At 38.4% G+C, this 22,433-nt stretch overlaps 1 protein-coding gene across 24 annotated transcripts in view; it reads left to right on the top strand.

The window, feature by feature from the left end:
• Positions 1-22,433, top strand: part of RAPGEF4 (Rap guanine nucleotide exchange factor 4) — a 153,945-nt gene that overhangs the window by 119,260 nt on the left and 12,252 nt on the right. For 20 of the 24 annotated variants that reach the window (XM_080600893.1, XM_080600875.1, XM_080600880.1 and 17 more), the window contains 11 exons: positions 636-714; positions 5,865-6,015; positions 6,830-6,918; positions 7,338-7,368; positions 7,602-7,680; positions 10,050-10,196; positions 11,429-11,526; positions 14,568-14,693; positions 15,180-15,358; positions 20,033-20,123; positions 22,371-22,421. In XM_080600893.1, the coding sequence (XP_080457019.1) occupies positions 636-714; positions 5,865-6,015; positions 6,830-6,918; positions 7,338-7,368; positions 7,602-7,680; positions 10,050-10,196; positions 11,429-11,526; positions 14,568-14,693; positions 15,180-15,358; positions 20,033-20,123; positions 22,371-22,421 (1,121 nt within the window). Of the gene's footprint in view, positions 1-635; positions 725-5,864; positions 6,016-6,829; positions 6,919-7,337; positions 7,369-7,601; positions 7,681-10,049; positions 10,197-11,428; positions 11,527-14,567; positions 14,694-15,179; positions 15,359-20,032; positions 20,124-22,370; positions 22,422-22,433 lie in introns of all 24 variants that reach the window. The other 4 variants (XM_080600894.1, XM_080600886.1, XM_080600879.1 and 1 more) reach the window with 2 other exon arrangements.

The raw sequence follows: 22,433 nt of genomic DNA, 5'->3' as shown, positions 1-22,433 counted from the left end.
GCTTTCCCTGTTGTCAGATAAAATACAAGTACTACCAATCATTTTGTCCATATACATTTTAATGTAGCAGCAGTGATACTTTTAAATCAAAATAAAAACAGAAATCTGACCATTAATTTAAATTTATTAGGTCTTCTGCTCATTGTTAGGAAATCAGCAAAGAATTAAATTGTTTGCCTTCTCCTACATAGTACATACTAAATGTGCTGCTTAATATTGCAGTTCCCTAAAGCTGCAGCAGCAATTCTTAGGTACTCAGGCGTGGCAGGCCTGATACTTCTTATGCTAAGATCTCTACATTTGTAGAGAAGAAATATACCCAAATATTTCACTTTTGTACAGAAGTGTTGGTTTTTTTTGTTATTTTGTTAGCTGTGCCAAATTTTCCAGCACAGGCTGTTTCTTAACATAAGTGCAATAAAATCTATGTAGACAAGAATAAAAGGTTAATATTTCAGCTCATATTTGTTCATTCACATTTTCATACTTAATACATACAAACAAAGTGCAAAAAGACTCCTTTATTATCTGCAGAGGGCTAATAAGATCTTTTAGCTGAAAGAAGCCTCATCCTTGTGGTCCCCAAAATGTTTGCTGTGGCTTAATTTCTTGTTTTCTTTCTTCTCTTTTCACAGATTCTGCTTTAAATGATTTTATTATGATGCACTGTGTTTTTATGCCAAATAGTCAGCTCTGCCCAGCCTTGATGGCACAATATCCTTCTGTAATGAAAAAGTTGTGTCCCTTTTATGACTTTCCCTAACAGTGATAGGATGGAAGCTTTTCTCTCTGAAGAATTAAATCTTATTTCATGGAGGCTGTGCCTTGTGGGTGGGTTCTCAATGTCCGACTAACAGCCAGTCCCTAGCTCAACAACTATGAAATGGATAGTGCAAACCCCTTGTGAGATGCAGTCCTGGAGCATGATAATAGTATCTTTCCTGGGAAAAGAAACCTACTGTCCCTTCACCAGATAGGTGTTCAAGGCCAGGTTGGACAGGGCTTTGAGCAACCTGGTCTAGTGGAAGGTCTCCTGCCCATGGCAGAGGGATTGGAACCAGATGATCTTTAAGGTCCCTTCCAACCCAAACCATTCTATAATTTTATAAGTGAAATTACATAAAAATTTGGACTACCCCTCCTGTGTCTTTTCTGTCTTTTTTTGATTTTTGCTGAACCATAGCATCTAGATTTTAGCTAAGATCACTATGTTTTGGTGATTTCAATGGTCCATGTTATAGATTACAAGTTGAAAACTGCTTCAAGAAGAAGGGTGCATGAACTAGGAGAACAATGAGTAAGTAGTTCCTAGGAACTGTCATAATACACCTACAAACAATAATAATAATAGTCTATAGGAAATTTTAACAAACTGCAAGAAACTTGAATTGCATCTGAATACCTAGGAGGGAAAAAAATAAAAAAACTTACAGTCGGATAACATCAAGAGTTGGAGGTGATTCTCATACTGTCTGCATGTTTTGTAGAAGGCGTGTGTGAAATGTCCATCAGTCAACTACTGGCAGGTCATTTAGTTCTGGGAGCTGTGGGGGACCAAAAAGTTTCCCTCGTGTGTAGTGACTTGATGGAATCAAGTGATTGGGAGCATTAAATAAACATGTGATGTTTTCTGTTTTATAGATTTCTGACAAGAGGTGTAACTTCAATTCCCTATTTATTTTTTTAGAATCAGATTGATGTGAAAGTGTGCTTTTCTTGAAGCTCAGCAGGGCGAGTGACATCTGGGAAAGCTAACACCTTGAAACCACAAAATAGAGCATCGTGTCCTTGTCTGGCAAGCTTAAGAATCTATTTGTGTTACTCCTAGCAAGGACAGTAATTGTTTTGAAAACCTTTGGACCCACAAAACTGGTCTACAGAAAATTGTTCGTACACCTGCAACAAACACATTTTCCAAAACCACATAGTTTTAGATATCAAAATTGTTATGAAATGCTGTTGCTGACAGCTTTAAGAGGAGGAAAGAAAGGACAGCACTTTCTTTTTTTCTCAGATTTATCTAGATCATATTATTCAATCAGTACATTAGAGACTCAGGCTTGTCTGTCCTTTGTTATAATAGTGTACCTCTGATATCCAATAACTGGGAAAATCAGATGCATAAGTAAATTGTACCTCATTGTTTATAGAGAAAAAGCTTTTCTGAAGATATAAGTGATAGTGTCGCTTATGTGTATGCATAGATTATAAAACCTATTCCAGAGAGGCTAAGACCAGTATACTACTTAAGTGGGTCATGGCAGGCATCACGCTAATTCCTTTTCAGAGAGGAGGAGGAGGGCTGGAAGGAACTGGTATCCCACTGCTTTAGTGTCAGCTTTTCCTAGAACTGAATTACTGTTTATTTGGTCCATTCTGAATATGGAAAATCAAACTGTGCTCTGTTGATTGTACCATTGAAATTTATTGTTAGAGTTGAAAGGTTGCTAACAAAGCTCATCTTTTTTGAGCAAAATCACTGTACAAAAATGCTTGGCGGTGCTGTGAGACTAAGGACAGATTAGTTATGCTCAGTGAGGAAATTAAAATGGTAAAAGAAAAATAAGAAAGGTGATTCAGTCAGAGACACTGTTTTTGCTCCAGCTCCCAATTTTGAATCAATAAAAGTCTGTTTTCTTACACCCACTTAGGATCCTATTTTAGCTGGCAGCATGCAGGTATGAGTAGAGCTAGACCACTGTAGTGCCTTCAAGCATAGTACAGGGTATAAATTATTTGTTTTTTTCTCTTCCTTTACAGCAGTGTTTGGTCATCTGTATGTTCTTTAAGGCTGAAAGGAATGGACGTGTGCACTATTTTGGTTAAATAACATTATTTGTTGCTCAGGACTCATTACTTATGCCATGCTGTCCCTTGACACACCTCTATTTTATCATTAAAGCATATTAACCCTGCAATATTAAAGAATCACATACTTTTTTATTTTTTTAATAGGAAAGCAAAGGACATGCTCCCCTGTTCTGGGTCACATAACAGGCACACATCTTATCTGTTAGTCCAAGACCCTTGTTTCTCTCTCTACTTCACAAAGATAGAAATGGACAAATTCTCAGAGCTACAGTTTGTCAGAGGGAGGCAGGATAAATCCCCAAATAAAACTTGATATAGAGTAACATGTCCAAAAGTGCCCTTTAGGATAGTACTCATGGGATATTGCAAGTCCGTGAGCATGTGTATAGGTTTTCATCTTTAAAGGGCTACTGTCTAAATGCTTTCAATTTATAAACTCTTCTTTAGCTCTCTGTGGACAATAGTTCTTTAGCTTGTTTCCTTATGAATGTTTTGTGAACGTTACTTACCATCATGCTAGCCAGATAGCTTGCATTCCACTGTAGTAATGGGTGCTGATTTCACACAGCTCCCAATCTAGGTAAATGTTCCCATGCTGCAAAGAGCAGACTTCAGAACTGATTCCATTTCCTAGCATATGTTAGACAGAATTAGAAATATATATATATTGAACTCTAACCGTGTTGGTGTTGATAAATATTTTACAATTATCTGACACTTATTGCAAGAACACATGATATTTTACTTCTGATTACCATCCACAGTGAATCTGCATCCTCTAGGCCCCATAAAAATGGGAGAACCCTTCATTGACTTTCCCTGTGATAATGTTAATAAAAGAGCAATTAATATAAATGAGCAGTAGAAATACAGAAAATTTACCAGTGCCTGCGGTGAGTCAGTTAATAAGAAAGTAAAAATACATGAAATAATTGCAGTGTTTGAAATGTAAAAATGACATGAGAAAAATGAGTCAGTGGAATATTAAACTTGCTCCCTGAGACATTGGAGCACAGAGCTTACAATATATTATTTATTTCATACGACCCTTTGACTTACTTACTTCCATAAATGTACTGACATGTTTAGTTCCCTAGTCATTTGAAACCTTTCTGAATGAAGTTAAAATGCAGATTTCTAAGTTTGTCAGTCAAGTGAGTGCCCCAGTAACCCTGTTAGCCTGCCGGATCTGTGCAAGGATTTTGGGCAGGAGGATCATTTGAAAAGCGTGAGTTAATAGATACTTTTTTCCCATAACATTTTATTTGTATAAAGTGAGTTAATATTTGTTAGGAAAAAAAGAAAAAAGATCTTATAATTCTAAATGAGAAGCTTAAAATATGTATTTTAGATCATTTTGATTTCTAATTAATATTTTAAAATATTTTGTTCGAGCAACTGAAAGTGCAGCTTGAAAGGATGCTGGACTTCTCTGTGCATGAAAGATTGCCAGTATTAAAATATGAGTTGTTTCCATATACTTGGGAATGTTATTATTCATGGTAATCCAGGATCAGAATTTTGGTACCCAGGAAGAACGGTTGAAGTGGTTGCACTCATTCTGTGCTTACTTCACACTCAGTCGTCAGTTTATTGGGAAATGGTTTAAATATACATTGTTAACCTCTGTGAAGAGGTACACAAACTGTCATATGCCATTTCTGCTGTGGATTCTTCTTCATTTTTGCATAGTTAACAGCTGAAATTAACTCAGTTTATTGCCCATTATGGACTTTCTAAGAGCAGCAGATTTCCTCAGCAGCACTTTTTCATTCTAAGTCAGCATGATTACTGTAAGAGTGATTGGAAATAGAGACATTGAGAGGAAAATAGTATTGAATTATATTTAAAACTACACCAAAAGAAAAAAACAGACGACCAAACAAACAAACAAAAACTTGCTAATGCCTTTGCTTACAGAACGTAATTCAGAGTTCAGAAGAAAGCCCTAGGTTATAAACACCTTTTCTGTTCTCTTTGTAGTAGTAGTAGTTCTCTTTGTCTATAAAAACAAAGCAATACTGAAAGACTAAGTGCAGTAAACTAATATAACTGAGTTATAACTGAATCTTTTGTACCTTCCTCGCCTTATCTGAGAACAGAGTCCAAAGTCCACGTTCAGCTCTTCAGTCTGCTTTTTCACTGATTTAATAGAGATGTCAGCAGAGATCTGTAAGTGACCAGAGCTTTTAAAATTATAGCTTTAGTTAGACGACTGAGATGCTGTATACTTAGAAGTGCTTGTAGAAACAGGGCATGCTTGCAGTTCATTTGTACCTGTACTTTTTTCTTGTTTCTTGTTTCTTTCCTTTGAATAAATTGTACTTTTTTTCTATCTGCATATTTTGTAACGTTGATACTTCTTCATGAAAAAGGTTAATGAAATGTTTCTCACTTCTTCTCATAGTTCATTACAAAATAACTGTCACTAAGTATTGCCTCGCAAATATGCTATATTTGATAGAGAGGAATCTTTTGATTTCCTCATATATAAAATGAAGCTACTATAGAATTTGTTATTCATTCCATTTTCATCCCATGTCTGTGCAGCCAGTTTAGACTGTAATCTTTCAGGTTCTCCTACCATAATGGGACTGAGGTTCACCTTGGCTTACAGTAGCTTCTGTAAATAAAAGCAGTAAGAGTGGTGGTTCATTCCAGTAGCCTTCCTCACAAACAGAAGACTGGAATTGTTTATAAACACAAGTAGTCATTTTTCTTTTTCTGCCACTGTTTCCAAAGAACAAAGAGGAATATCCTATTCTCTGTTGTTCCAAGTGTCATTTCTGTTCTGCTCCTCTACAGCAACTGCCTCTGTGGTAGAATTGCGATTACTCCTATACTCTATAGTAACTTCACTGTCTTTTTACTTTTTAATATGAACGTGAGAGGTTCACAAATCTTTATGCTAGCAACAGACAGAAATCAAAAGTATTTATTGGGAAGTTATGCTTGAACGCCCTGAAAGTGTTTTTTTGGAAGTCGGTTGTTTGTGAATTCATACATGTTTTGATACTTTCAACCACTGAGCATTTTCCTTGACACCATGGCACCTATCATGCCCAGCCTTCCCAGGGTACAGAGCAAGAGAAAATGGATTATGCCCTCAACAACAAAAGGCGAGTCATTCGACTGGTTCTCCAGTGGGCTGCTTTATATGGAGATTTACTGCAAGAAGATGAAGCAGCATTGGCCTTTTTGGAGGTATGAAGGAACTGTTGCATCATTGTACTGAAAGATATCTGCCAAGTAACCGTGGAAAAGATTTTAAGTAGAAAAATATTTCAAGTGCTCTACATCATGGAGAATGTGTATGGTACAGTGGTTCTAAGTTTTGCGTAAGAAGAAATCACTAGACACCTCAGAGAAAAATGGAATGTGGGATAGAAGCCAGAGTGGAAAAGATCCAGGATAGTGCTGGAGGAGAGGAATTCCAAGCTGTGATTGAACATTCAGAGAAATTCATTCAGATTGTACATTCAGAGAAATTACAGATGAGATAGGAGATGGATTTGTAGTAGCAAGTATGGTCAAGTCTGTTGGGTTTTGTTGTGTTGTTGTTTTTCAAGAAAAAGCAAATAAATTAATTTCATAGTTAACAATAGCAATAATAGTGATAATAGACTAGTTTTAAACAAAATTACTTGACTACAACAGCAGTGGGTAAAAAAAAACACTATTGTGGCAGATTAATTGTGAATTCTCTTGTTTTTCTCTTTGATAATCTGAAAAAGCAGTATTTGCACAAGCAGTCAGTGGTTGCGCAGTAAGCTTAAGAAAACACTTCTCTCTTCCACCTCTCATCAGTCTTCCCTTCTGCATGTGTAACTTATGCTTTAAATCAGCTGGAGATAAACAAGTAGCAGTAATAGAGGGTTGGGACCAGCATGTCTTCATCTATGCAGATTGGCATTCTTTATAATCATTAAACTATCAGATGTCATGTCATAATCCTCTATCCTTAGTACTGCTCATTTACCCTTATAGTTATTTAAAGACTATGCTGTGTCATTTACAGGAATTTTATGTATCTGTATCAGATGATACTAGAATGATTGCAGCCCTAAAGGAACAACTTCCAGAGCTAGAGAAAATTGTAAAGCAAGTGTAAGCACAATTTTTTCTTCTTTTCTTCTTGCCCTTTCTTCTTTTTCTCAGTAAATAGATGAAGAAAATGTATTGCTTATATCTATTAAAATTGTGTTTTGTGAATGGCACTCAGTCACTGAATGTCTGCATGCAGGCTTGTTTGGATGAATGTCTGTGACCCTCTCTTTCCATATCGCTCTTGCAAACACCAAACTCTCTCATAAAGGGATTGACAGGAGGAATAAGAAATGGTGTATACACCATTGAAACTAAACTGGATGCTAGTTTCATGCTTGCACAGACTTAGTATTTTCCCAGCCTTGATAAATGTGTTGATATTGTAGTTTGACAAGTGGTCTATGTTCTTTAGGTGGTTTTGTGAACAAACTCTTTCAGGTAATACCTAATGATATATTCTATGTTTTACCTTTTTATAGTTCTGAAGAACCTAAAGCACCACAAAAGAAGGTAAGAAAGTATTTGCCCATTTTCTGAAGTAAAAGCTTTAGCACATCAAACCTGTAAACAATCTTCTCTTTAGTAATTTTGGAGATATTAAAATGACACATTGAGAAATAGATTTTAGAATTGTGTGAAATTTTGCATTGCTACCCTTCTTTCTGCCATCGATCGGTTGTAATTCAGTTCTGCCCATAATGTTTATTCTTGCTATAATGTGAATCCTGATGATTAATTTTCAGCACAAAGTTCTTCTGCAGCTGTTTAACACAAGTGATGACAGAGCACAGAAACGCCAGCCTATCAGGGGCAGTGATGAAGGTGAGTTCTTTCTCTGCAAAGTTTTCTTGAGCCACTGAGATTTGTAGTAAAGTTAGTTCTCTGAAAACAAATGGTCTAAAAATAAACAAAACTACCAACAGTTTTGAAGCCTAGCCTGAAGCAAGCTTTGTTTTTGCTAACCCAACATTTTCCATCGTTTTGAAGTACTCCTGTTTTTTTCCCAGTGTTTTTTCCAAACACTGTGCTTCCTCAGAGGAAGATGTAACAACCTTTAAAACAGGGGATGAACAAAACAGGTAAGAACCAGTACGGACAGTGTCCGTGCAGGTATCACAGAATCATAGAATATCTTAAGTTGGAAGGGACCCACAAGGATAATCAAGTCCAACTCCTGGCTCCACACAGAACCACCCAAAAACTAGACCATATGTCTGAGAGCATTGTCAAAACACTTCTTGCACTCCGTCAGGCTCAATGCCATGACTGCTTCCCTGGGGAGCCTGTTCCAGTGCCCAACAACCTTCTAAGTGAAGAACCTCTTCTTAATACCCAGCCTGAACCTCCCCTGATGCAGCTTCCCTGCTGCATGCTGTTGCTTTGAGTCCTATCGCTGGTCACCAGGGAGGGAAAGATCAGCACCTGCCCTTCTGCTCCCCTCATGAGGAAGCTTCCCTCAGTCTCCTCTAGGCTGAACAAACCAAGTAACTTTAGCCACTCCTCATACGTCTTCACCTCTAGGCCCTTCACCATCTTCATAATCCTCCTTTGGACAGTCTCTAATAGTTTTAAGTGTTTCTTATATTGTGGCACCTAAAACTGCACGCAGTACTTTAGGTGAGGCTGCACCAGCACAGAGCAGATGATGGCAGTGCAATATATATTTGTTGCTGAAGGTCATGTGTGAGCCTCCTTCTCTTCTGCATAGTTTGAGGTAATTTACAGCTGTTTCACCAGAAATACTCCTTTGTGAGATATGAGTGGAGCAGATAATCATGCCCTGGATCTCTGCCCTGTGGCGCACAGCCTAGAAAACAGAATCTCCTGTCTTGCCCTATTGCTATAGTTTGACACCATGAGAAGAAATCAAGGTAAAATTTACAGCAGTGTGTCAGACTATCATTTTCAGTTGTAGTGGATTTTCATTTTGTCCTTTACTTCATGCAGGAAAAAGCACTGCCATGTCAACAAAATCCTGAACTCTGCTGATGGGATCTAGTCATTGTAAATAAACATATATGTTCTTTAAAATTCATAAATCTGCAGATTTCTTTGCAACTGCCTGGTCCAGTCTCTCAATGGTTGTTTTGGTGCATCTTCATCACAGAAAATAACCTCTGCTTCAAGGTGTTTGATGTTAAAGGATAGCTCTTGCTACTGTACAATGGTGAAAATAAGGGAACAAAATGCAAAGTTTTTTATCTGAGAATGCTGTTGGCATAAAGCGAACCACAGAAAGAGCCATTTCAAAAGCAGGAAGTATCTGTATATGAACAGCAGAAATCTTGCCATGCGTGCAGCTGCCATTGTTCCTATCAGCGTTTCTTCTAGGTCTACAAAGAGCAAAATAGCTGATACAGCTATGGAAGTACTACTACTCCTGTTTGTGTGGGCAGGAAGTAACTGCTGCTTTCGTATGGCTGCACCTTCTTGCTCGTAGGGCAGGCAGCAAACTGAACTTGAAAACACAGACAGCTATAACCCCAGGGGCTGCTTAGCTTGGCTTGACAGCTGAGCCGAAGGGGTATTTTGCTAACTTCTTCTGTCTTAAATTCATGCCACTGTGAGCTGCCTTTCTTTTTGCACACTAATGTACTATCATATTGATTTCTAGGCAGCCAGAGACCTGAGTTCATGTATTAGTCTGGGAGCTAATGCGTACTATGCACTCAGGTTAGGATATTTTTCTTCACTGTCTGAAACAATCTTGAGTCAGCAATTACATACTTGCATGTAAAAAAAATGGGTGCAACACAGTTTGATTGAAGTTCTGATTGTAACCAGAACTTTATTTTAATATTTATTTTGTAATATAAAAAGTACTTTCCTGTAATAAGAGAGTTTGCAGCCAGTTTTCCTGACTCTTGAAAACAATTGTTTATTTAAAATACTATAATGTCTGGGACATGACAAAGTGCCAGATGAAATTGTCATCCATAAACAGTATAACAATACTAAAACACTAGTACTTCATGGCTTACTAAAAGCTCTGAGAAGTCAAAGATTTCTATACTAGAAATTGTGGAACACCTGAGGAAGGGGGAGTTATCAAAACAGTAATAATGATTTATTGTTGCTTTATTTCTTTCACTTGTGTACAATGGTTACTGAAGAGAAAATAGTTTGTACAGTAACATCTCTGTGGTTGTTACATGTGGCATACATAGCACAATCTTTTTTTTTTTTTCCAGTTCTTTTTAAAGTGTACTGCATAGACCAAACTTATACCACAATCCGTGTACCAGTGTGTTCATCCGTGAAGGAAGTGATCAGCGCAGTAGCAGATAAGCTGGGTTCTGGAGAAGGCCTCATCATAGTAAAGATGAGTTCAGGAGGAGGTACTGTGTTTGCATCATCTTAAGTATTTCAGTATTAAGTATATATCTCACAGTGAAGCAGCAGGTCAGGTGGAATTCAAAAGCAAGATGAATTCAGTCATGGCTTTTATATCCATGCGCATGTTCAGCTAGTACAAGCCAGCTTAGAGGCAAGTCCTTTCCCCACTTCAGGCACAGACTGGAGCTCACATGGCATACAGGGAAAATGGAGATGCTTGTGTATCTGCATGTTACACAGCAGAGCTACCCCAAGTTCCCTTCACTGTAGGACATTCAAGCTTTTTAACAACAGGAATATGAGGTAAGCATGGATAATGTCAAGTTAGATGTATGAATCAGTGACATCAGAAAATGATGAAGTGCTAATATTCCTGTAGCGGTCACTACCATTCTGACAGCTCTGTCGGTGTAAACCACTACTGAACATCTTAGTACCAAGCCCACTGAGGGCAGCGTTGGCAAAGGGTCAGGAGTCAGTCCCCCACTATAGGCTGTGGAAATGGGAGAGTGACTGCAAGGTGGATTCTGCTGAAGAATTAGTGTTGCTGAAGTGCTTTAGTTGAGTATGGGGCACACACAGTTAATGAAAGCTCTACTGGAAGGCATTTTTGCAAGCAGTGATGCTTGCCAAAAACGTTTACTTCCTGAGAACTGACACCAGGCAGCTCTACTTTTTGCAGTTGCAGCGTTTTTGTATTGTCAGATTTTCTGATAGCCAAATCTTTCTCCCCGTGATAGAGATTTTTGCAAATTACTTCATTATCTTTACTTTACCTGTGATGTGACACTCTTTTAGAACTGTTGTAATGAGATTTGAATTACAGTTGCATTTCATCACTTTCCCATGCAGTTGTCTTTCAAGGAAATTTCTAGTAAGAACAGCTCTCCATATTCTTAAAGCTCAGAGAAGAATGACGTGAGTCCCTAATTATGGCTAAACTTTTGTGGGTAGTTCCTAGAGATGGCAGTGCAGGCTTCTTCACCTGCCTGTGTGGTTCGAGGGGCTGGGATTCCAGTTCTGTATGCCAGTTCTGTAGGAGACTGGCTTGGGCTGAGCTTGTTGTCACATCTCTTCAACAAAGAGGACCTTGTTGTCATCTATTTTGTATCGTGGACATTGGTTTACTGTGCAAAATTTGTTCCCGTAATGCTGATCTGTGCAGCTATTGGGGTCAGTCCTCCTGTAAATTCTACATAGATTTAATAAACAGTCTTCTGTTTCATGTTTACAGAAAAAGTTGTGCTCAAACCTCATGATGTTTCAGTGTTTACAACTCTCAGTGTTAATGGACGGCTGTTTGCTTGCCCACGTGATCAGTTCGATTCACTGGTATGTATGTATGCAGGTCTCATAAAGTTCACCTCTTAGTTAATTTGAATGCTTGGTATTTTTTGCATTATCAATGCTTTAGGTAAAAACTAGTGGAGATATTCACAACAAAGTTTTTTGTAACAGTGCTATGGGACAAGCCTTGAAATTAAAACAGGCTAATGTCATCATTTCCTGAGCTAGAGCAGAAATCCATCTGATCCACCTGACAGAACTTGATCCCAGTATTCTCTGTGTTGCACTGAGCATGTAGGAAGAGCTGAATATTATCACTAAGACATGCAGTAAATCCTGATGACAGAATTATCTCCTCATGGCCACAAGGATATATTATAGAAGATAGAAGTTACCAATTACAGCATTATGGAGACTTGATTCCAACAGTAAATTACTTAAAATCTTTTCTTTCTGAGCCCCACAAAACACTATGTCAAAATCTCAGATAATTCCAACTAGAATCACAGAAAATATTCCTGCTAGAAAGTCTGTTTTTTCTTAAGTAAAATTGCTCATAAGTACTTACAGTTTATACAGTAATTCTAACAATCTCCATGGGGTCTGCTTTTATAGAGTTTGATTTGACTGTACTTTTTGTTCCTTTTATTTCATTAAAAACAAATGTCATTGCCAAGTCATGTCAGCATGAACTCTGTTACTCCTAGCCTTGTTTCAGCCTCCTGTATGCTTTTAACAAGCCACTTAGTACGTATGCCTGATTTCTTTTATAGATATGGTAAAATCTGTGCTTTGCTGCTGCTTTCAGTTTAATAACCAGGGAATTCACATACAGCCTACTGTAGTTCCATGCAGAGATACCTCTTGTTCAGTTTATTAAATTCTGGTGCTCCCTTCAGCTTTAGTAATCCTGCCAAAGAGATACCCTTATGGGGCATGCTACTCTAAAGTGGGGTTGCATTAGTACAACTATGTTGGATACTTTTTATATGGCTTTCCATCATCTGCATGGACATACCCTTAGCAGAAAACTGTCATGACTTTCTGTGCCTTTTCCCTTGTGCTATCTATCTACGTTGCGTCTAGTACTCCAAATGCTACAGGGATCTCTGAGATACAGGGCTGCTACGTGCTAGTTTTTGTCAACTGGACTGACTTCTGTAGGAATTAGGGAAGAACACTCAGCACCTTTTAAGAGGTTCTCATTACTGCACAACAGAACACATCTCCTTATCAAATGAGTTTTTTCAAAGAGGTATAAATAACATTGAAAAATGTTACAACCTTACCTCCCTCCCAGTTTAATCCTTTCACATTCCAGTTCCTGGCTGCTGCTTATGTGGATACATTTATTCTCATTACGCTTGGAAATTCCCATGTGAAAATTGTTCTGGGTCAGACGAATTTGCAAATATGCAATGAGTTTACATCTAAGTACTTCTTTCCTAGCCTTGGAAAATATGTGCTTGTTATGGTAACAGCTATGTTGTGTTTGTCTCCAAATAGGGGAAAAAAGCCCTCTTTCAGTCTGTGAACAAGTCTTTTTTCCACAGATTTCCACAAATTAGGGTTTTCTACACAAAACCAGTATACTTCTCATTCATACTCTGTCTTAACGGAAGAAATTTTGTGTTTGTGCAAATCCCAGGTCAGAGGGATCTGCAGGCTGTTATAAGATTGATGGCTGTCATGATTTTTTTTTTCTAATACCGTGCTTAAATACACTATTTTAAAAATTGTAGATGGAGCATTGAAGGTAATAATGCCTGTGGTTTAGTTTAATTATTTTTAATTAGTTTGTATTATAGTGATATTTGAAATACAAGTTTTCCTGAGAGTGCAAAGCAAGAACTCAAACAAAAATAAAGCTACTACATACCGTGTATTATTGAGAAAGTGACTTGATGTATTAATGCAGTCAGTCCTTTTTCTACAGGTAATAGAATATTCTTTTATAAAAGGGGATTCATTTAATAAGCTCATTTTTGATGTTTCAGTATGTAAATATGGTCTGTTAATCTTGCAGACTCTATTCAGTTGCTACTCAGAAAGGAGCCTGTTGACAATTCCTTGCTCTGTAATTATCTAACAAAGACCCTATGAGAAATTGAGAAAGAAACTTGTGAGTGAACTCTACTGCCCTCTCCTGGAAAGAAAACAATTAAAATGTGGGTTCATGAGAAGCTTTACTGATGTTTTCCCAAAGGGTATTTCAGAGTGCATTTGAATTTGCAAGAGGGTTGTTTGTTAGTATTTAGTCCAGGCTGGTTCAAACACTTTGACCTTAATATATACAGCAGATTACTTCAAATGTAGCTTGATCTCAAGCCACGTTTTAAATCTCTTTATTATAAGATCTACTTGTGTGCAACACTGTAGATCACATCTCTTTTATTGGGTGGTATGGAAATGTCTTTCAAAAATATTTTATACTTGAATGGTATAAAGGATTCTTTCTCATAAGACTGTGTGTATATAATTTTCATTAGTATAGCTAGGCGTTTTGCAGTCACAAATGGCTAATAGTGCATCCTGGTAGTGACAAAGAGAAAGTATAAGGCATATTTTATAAATGAACAGATCTTGCAATCGCTGCCGATTTCTGAAAAGCAACAGATGTAATAATTCTCTTCATTACAATCAGTAATCTACAAAAGTATTTGGCTTTTGCTTTGTGACCTAGTTACTGGTGTATGTGAAAGAGGAAATCAATAACAAAAGCTTTGTGAACAGACCTGTGCTTCTAAACAAATAGGCATACTTTAGGGAACACAACACATATCAAAGCGTTTATTTCTGGCTTCAAATTTTAGGACAATGCTAAAAATAACACACTGAGAACAGTCTGTTTTATTTCCTTACAGTGCCTCTGAAGAGCTTTCAGAATTTCCCTGAGCATCCTGTGCATAGTGGATTCTGATTTAGGCTCACTTCCTAATGCCAGACTATGGTTAAAAGCAAATTTCACTTTTAGTATGAGAAGCAGGCTTAGGGAAATGGTCACACTAAAAAAAATATGGAAACATTATGGCAGAAAAGCACCAATCATGTAATTTAGCATTTCTGAAATATTTTTCTATTTGTAGGCGCCATTACCAGAACAAGAGGGACCATCTACTGGTACAGTAGGAACGTTTGAACTGATGAGCTCCAAAGACTTAGCTCATCAGATGACAATTTATGACTGGGAGCTCTTCAACTGTGTGCATGAGGTATGAAGATCTATCTACCCAACAGATTAGAATATGTTAGAAAATGTTTAGTTGTATATTGTATGTATATTCACTATTTGCAAAACTTTCTCTGATCTTGATTTTGAAAAATACTACAATAAAGCCACCTACAAGTTTTGAAAGTATGAGGTGTTGTTCCTCTAATTTATTTTTTCATCTTGCTTATAAAACTTCTCCCAAACTTGTGCTGTTTATTGAATTACTTTAGTATGTTTTGTTCAAGATATTGAGCTATTTATGCATAATCTACAGTTAGGCTTTTAGTATGTCTCAGCTATTGATTATTGGATTTGCAACCTAAATTCTTGTCATCTGTACAACGGTAAATGCAAACTGCAGAGCAAGTTTCAGGCTAGTATAGGAAGTAGATAATATTTACCTGGTCATTATCAGCTTTTTTCCACTGTCCAAAATACAAGATTTCTTAAAACAAACAAAAAAAACCTACTGTTTTCTTTTTCCTAGCTGGAACTGATCTATCACACTTTTGGAAGGCACAATTTTAAGAAGACCACAGCAAATCTGGACTTGTTTTTAAGAAGATTTAATGAAATTCAGTTCTGGGTTGTCACTGAGATTTGTCTTTGCTCTCAACTCAGCAAGCGTGTGCAGCTATTAAAGAAGTATATTAAGATAGCAGCCCAGTAAGTATACAATCACCTGTGAGCTGGAAATTAAGTTCAATATAGTAAAATTGTTATCTTCCTTTTTTGTTTTCAGGAAGCTATACATTGGAGGTTAAAATGTTCTCTATACAGTAATTCTGTCCATTTCCTTATAATGCAGTATAGAAGCTTGTTACTATGTGTTTTTCTTCTTTCCTGTCCTACTCTTCATTCATCCTTGATTCCTAAAAATCTCTGAGCTCTTAGGGCTATGTTTTCACATCAAGTTTGTGAGCAAATATATTTCAGCTCTTTAGGCAAATCCTTCATATATATTCTTACACACATTAGCAAAAACTAATATGTGAATTAATATATAATGACAAAGAAATGATCCTAAATTTTCACAAGAACAGAAGTGTTTCTGGTGCTCTTCAGGAAAACTATTCTGAGAATGGTCCTGAGTGGGAAAGCTGAGTGGGAGAATGACAGAGATGTAGTACAGAGGTGATAAGGCTTATGTTACCTTCAGTCTGCTTCTGATAATGTTCTAATACTTTTGGTTTAAAATGCAACAATATCAATGTCCTTTTTCCCTTAGTAACTGTTGGGTCTGAGGTTGGATAGCAGGAAATTATTGCACTATTCTTTTATTCATATTAGAACTGAAGCTCTTTGGAGCCTTCCTGTTAAAGATTTAGGCCTTGGCTCTTTGCCACTGAAGTCAAGAACCAGGATTTGAGGGATGGATGCATCAGTGGGAGCAGGAGCATGCCCCTGCCCTGCATAGCTGCAGGTTTTTTTTATAGCTCTTACCTTCTCCCTTCCTTTTCAGTTCATGGTGTATTACGTTAATTACCTGTCACTCGTTGTCTAAACCAACAGTTCACTGAGGGGTATAGTGAGGAGCTGCCTTTTTTAGTGTTTGTCTAAGACTTTGGGTGTTGTGAATAGAGGTCTCTAAGGGGCTTACAGAACAAAGCAGTTCTTACAGTTACACTATGAATTTTAACGTGGGGTTTTTTTTTTTCATTGTTAATGTAATTGTGTGAAGGAAGAGATTACAGTACAGCTGTGATGTCTCCCTCCTCTCAGTTCATAATTCCACATAGCTGAAATCAGTGCTCGCACCGAAACTGTGCATCAGCACTGCTCACAGCTCCGGGAAGGCCCCGCTCTGTGAGTACCGACTTCCTTCTGGGAATGGCTTCGGGCCCTCCCGTTGGAGAGAGCTGGCGATTTTCAAGATCTAGCACGCAGGATCGGGTTTCTTTTCAGAACAGAGGACAGAATTTACCTCTTTAGCGTCTAAAAATACGTGTGCCGCATATTCCATTATCTCACCCCTCAGAGCAAAATCGGGAAGCCAGCGGCGGGCCTGGCGGGCTGTGTCCAGGAGAGGGCACTGGCACCCGCTCACAGACGAGTCGGGGGCTGCTCTGGGCTCAGAGGCTTGAAATGGGAAAATGTTGAAATGTGGTAAATTAAGATACAGTAGTAATTTCCATAAACACTTGAAATCAAGTATCTTAAAAATTACAGTTAAATATCTCCTTAATAAGCTGCCCTAGTCAGTGGGTTCCTCAGTGTCATGGGTTTAGCCCTATGCTATTTACAACAGCTTGACAACCTCCTGTTTACTTCCATGTTTCTGGTATCACTACAATGCTAAAAATAAACAGCTAAAAGTGGTCTGCTCTGCCGAGTCCTCTTTGTCTCCTAAATGCAGAGAAAGCCAAAGCACAAGATTTTCCTAAGTACAAAGCGAGCAGGCAGGTTTAATTGCAGCCGCTGGAAAGGCGCTGGGAAGTTTTGCCAGGCTCCTGCCCTCGGTGCAGTGCTGCCATGGTAACAGGTGCTATAGCATGCGGTAACACAAACACTGCGCACCCAAGTTGGAGGGGAGAAAAAGCTGAGGAATTGGATCAAAAGATGGGGGCCCAGGCCTCGAAGCAAGATCTGTGGGGAAGTTTTGCTTGTGAAGATCCTTGAGACCTAATGAGAACTTTACCCTACCTAGAAGTACTAGACTGATTAGAAAAGTGTTCAGCGCAGCTCGGTGCTGCACGATTAATCTCGCATGACTGGTGGTAACAAGATGCCTTGCACGTCCCAATTTTCAAAGATAGCTGTTACTGAGAACCCTGTTTCAATTCTGTGACACACTGTTGCAGGAAGCACATCGCTTTGTATCTGCCACCCAGTGCACCCTGTGATGTGTGTGGCCTGTCTTTGTCGGCAAGCACAAGGCCAAGTACTGGCTCCAAGTGCTGTGCACGTGTGCTTTCAGTTCCAGGAGCTGTTTTTGCCTTTGCATTTGCTGGGAAAGGATGTGGAGGTTACCACGTTCACCTCTTTCCTCCAGCCATTGTAAGATCAAATTTGGAAACAAAGGGCAGAAGCGAACTACATTTCCTGAAGTGAGTTCTTCCCATATTAATCGCATAATATTAAAGGTCTTCTAGGAAATACTTGTGCATACCTTTGTGGATATCCACAAACACTGTATATATTTCCGCTTTGCAGTTATACCCACAGGCTATTTAGAAACCTTCCTGTGTATCACTACACTCAGACACTTTCACTTAGTTTTTGAGAATCATTCTTTCCATATACAAGTGTATGCTATAAGCCCAAGGAGCCTCTAAGAAATTTTTGAAGAGAGTGCATGTGTACAGAGAAAATACCAAGATGAATATGCTCATGTAAGTACAGAGAGATTTTAACCATGTTTGTGTTGGAGACAAAAGCACATGTTTATATATGTGTTGACCGTTCACACTAAGGAGAAATTTGTTCCAATACAGACCTTAATGGGAGGTCGAGGGACATCTGCTCCAAACACACCGTGGTACTTTGGATAATTCACTTCCTGACATTTTGCAGGCAGAATATATGCACCGTTGCCAGTGGAGCCACACAGCACTGTTTCTCATTACAGTGTTCCTCTATTTGGAACTGAGCTATTCAGTGTAGAGTCTGTAGAGTTTACTGAATATTTGGTGTATAAAGCCTTATATCTAGAGTGATTTTAACAGGGACTTAGTAAAATTGCTTTGCTTAACAGAATATTTAGCAAACTTACCCTTTTTAAAATAAAAGATAGATTCAAATTACATATTGCAGATGCATTTGCAGCTGCCTACTATGTTTGAGCACCACTGATGTGTGCTAATTATTTTTACCATGCCACAATTTATTCTCAGTGTTGCAAGCTGTGGACATACATTCCTTTCTGGATTTAGTTGTGGCTGGGGAAGAGGTTATCACTGACAGCCTTCCCTGGTTGCTTTTCATCCTTATTTCCCCTCAGATCCACTAACAAGGCACTCCCTGACCTGCTCTAGTCTGAATAAGTTGGGGTAGCTTTAGCATTTCAGCTTATCTTCGCTAACCTTGCTCACTGGCCCTAATCTGATGTGGGAGAATTTGTATGAGCAGCTCTGCCAGAAGATCTAAGGGTGCAGCAGTCTCCAACAGGCAGACCATCAGATGGGGAGAGATGATTTTTTCATATGCTCAGTGTTCACACAGTGCAGACACAAGTGAGGCCCAGATCTAAAGGACTCACCCCCTCAATCCATTGAGTCTGGTGAAACAGAGGGACAGAAAGAACAGAATAACAATAAGGTGATGTGGCAATTACGGAGTCGGACAGTAGCATGTGATGATCGTACTAATTTTATCTGGAGCTGAGGATACCTCAGAGAAGCTAAGAGCTTAAGCAATGAATAAAAAAACCCATATGAGGAATGTAGCTTGAATCTTGTGCAATTTTTCTTGGTAAACAGAAAAAGAAGCAGAGGCTGAGGTTCTGAAAACAGATTTTGGAAATTAGTTGGGAAAAAAAGCAAGTAATTTGCAGGAACCTAGCAAGACAGATTTATGAGGCTTTATTCTCTCTTCCCTCCCCATTGAGTCAATGAGCCACGCGATGCAGTCACAGCTGAGCAGTTGTATGGGCTGTTTCTGTCAGAGCTCCATTTTGTCTACTCCTGTATACAGTGTATTGGATCTGCCATAGTACTCAGTTACATTTTCCAGTTTTTCCTAATTGGTAACACAAATTCTCATTTGCATTAGGGATAAAGGCTGACCTAGAGCTCCTACTGCCCTGGACCTCTTTTAATGATGCTGGTAGCAAATGGCAGTTGCTTGAAGCAACCTAAAGAGTTCCAGAAAACACAAGTACTATTTAGAAATCATACACATCGAGGTGTCACTGACACACAGGCATCTCTAGACAGCTGGTCTTCTCTTTAAAAAGACTCAGTGCCCCTGTAAACTGCAATGAAGATCTTTTAGGGATCGCTTTCAGCATTCAGTAGCTGTTCAGAAGCTGTCAGCAAGTTCTTCAGCGAATGGGGTTGTAAACCAGTTGCGTCCACTGGTATTCTCTGGGACTGAATTGGGCCCAGATTCAAGACTGTGCTTCCGGGTGGGGAGGAACTTCAAAGACTCCTTTAATGACCTTGCAGAAGCTGGCACCCAGTGAAGCAGAAGCAGGAGGTCATTTTAAGAGGGAGGGGAAAGGAGCCTCCAGAGCGTGGTGAATTACTCGCACATCAGCAAAGTGGTGTGTCACAGGCCTGCTGGCCAGGGCTGCCAGACTCCAGTCAAATTTATGCTGCATGGCTGGGGTCAGCCTTCTTTAGGTTGTCGTGTGTACTTCCACTCTGACTGATGCATACAACTTAAAACTTTGTGTTTCAGCTGTAAAGAATACAAAAATCTGAATTCCTTTTTTGCTATCATTATGGGACTGAGTAATGTTGCCGTGAGCCGTCTCTCATTAACATGGGAGGTAAGTCTTAGCTACAATCCAGTTCTAAGAAGTTTGACTGGGATTTCTGCTTTCAGTTAGCAAAAACATGAGTTAGGCCTTTATTACTGATAATATTAGATCTAGTAGTTCATTTCCTGAGCATCATCCTTTAGCTAAGGATGACAATTTTTATTAGTGAGGAGGTATACCTGTGGATGTGTTTAGTCCTCACAAGCAGTTAACAAGTGTGACACTACTAGCTTTATTGATGAGCTAAACTGCCCAACAGGGTGAGCGAGTTAGCCTCTTACATCAGCCCATCCTCTTTTTGACTTTACTGGTCATTTGCTCAGATCACTCAATATGTTGTGCTCTAAAATCCATCCTCTGTTTATACATATTATTTGCTGATCTCCATATGGACTCTGTTACCCTAGTAACACAGGGGTTCTGTTTTTCTCTCTGACATGCATTCCCCTGATTACTATCAATTTGGTCTTCATTCTCAGAGCTTCCACCTGTTTCTATGGCTTTGCTCTTTTGCGTACGAGTATACAGACAAGTTGCAGTGTCCAGCAGGTTGAGGTAGTAAACACATGTAACTACTGAGAACGTTCTGGTTGATGAAAGATCTGCAGATTTGAATCTGCACGTATTTTGTTCATTAGAAATTCAAAATAGTTAACATGATGCTACCACAGCCGAAATTTGAACACCTAACAAAGTGGTCTGAACTAGGAGTTCAGACAGACACAACTGAGAAGTCACCAGCCCCATTTTCAGAAGTACATGTTGCAAGTAATTTATGCAATCAGCACTGAAAGCAAAGATTTGCAGATCAGTTTTTAAAAATAATGACCTTTCTTTTGTGGCTACACAGAGGAATAGTTGGGAGATCTGAGACAGTACAGGCATAGTGTGACGACAGAAGAGGCAATTGGAATTATATACTACATTCAGCAATCTGAAATAGACACAGGGTCTGAGCTTGGGGGTTCACACAGTTCCTTTGTTAGTGTGGAGTATGAACCTGAATTCGGGAAATGTTGTCACACACTGGTTCTGTAGAGAAGTCGATTTATCAGGAGAAGCTCTGCAACTTGATTCTTAGCCATATATATAGACAGAGAGAGAGATTATGCTTAAAAACAAACATATCAAGACCTGATTTTTGCCATATTATCATGCGTTTACATTAGTTGCTTGCACAAATTAAATATTTGCAGGTGCAAATGTCCAATTATACCACTTATTTCACAAATACCTAATCTGCATGCATATGCAAACTAGGCACACAGTTGTTCACACACATCATTAAAAATTAGGCCCTTGCTGTGGCACAGTGTAAATATCTTGCTAGGGTACACACTCCAAATGTAGAAAGTATTGCAAAAAATCATTTATGCTCTATAAAGTCTCTATTAATTTTTAATATTACCCACTGCCAGTAGTACTCTGATTGAATCAGCAAATATAGTGAAACTTCTTATTAAAACTAGAAAGCTGACATCTTATGAGTGTGCAGAAAAAGTTGGTCTAATTTCTGAAACTAATTTATAACATATGCTATAGTCTTTATAGTAATATTATTTAATATGTCTAAAATAACAGGAAGATATTATGAACATAATATGAAAATATTTAGTAATGCCCATTTTGCTGTAAATCCCATTCGCTGTGCAATCAACTGACCATAATTTACTTGTGTAGGTATTGTGGACTGAAAACCTATTCATTAATTTATAGTCCAGAAAGCAGTAGAGGCTGCTGGGCACGTCAAGAATTAGAGCAGCAGTTGATGATACATTAGCGTGAACAGAAAACCTCCTGGAAATGCCCAGGCATGGACTTGAATGTTGCAAGGGCAGTTCATCATAGGTATGAATAATTAAGCTGAGCTACCCCTTCGCAAGCTGTGTATAAATTATATTTTCAGATGGGCTATAACGAGGAATGTCCTGAAGCCACTCACTTGAACTTTCACTTAAATTCTGAATTTAGTGATTTCAACGTAAACCAAACAAAAATCCAAACCTAAGCATCCCGTAGGAGTAAATCCAAGTTGGGGTTTAAATCAGGATCCAGGTTTCATGGCTGGTCCCGTCTCTATTTATAATCTGGTTGCTAGGAGACATGTTGTATTTTAGATTAGCACATTGTTAGAAATATCTGGCAAAAAGAGCACTTTCCTGACTTAGGGCGTTGTAGAAGGAACTAGCATTTACAGTAAAATTACCACACAAATTGGATTTAATTAAGGTTTGCTATTTTTGTTTTTATTAACAGAAACTTCCAAGCAAGTTCAAGAAGATCTATGCAGAATTTGAAAGCTTAATGGTGAATAGTAAT

This window comes from Anser brachyrhynchus (genome assembly GCF_964034855.1).
Source record: "Anser brachyrhynchus genome assembly, chromosome: 7".
NCBI classification, from domain to species: Eukaryota; Metazoa; Chordata; class Aves; order Anseriformes; family Anatidae; genus Anser; species Anser brachyrhynchus.
The sequence above is the reverse complement of the archived record's forward strand: the minus strand, read 5'-3'. Positions and strand labels throughout refer to the sequence as shown.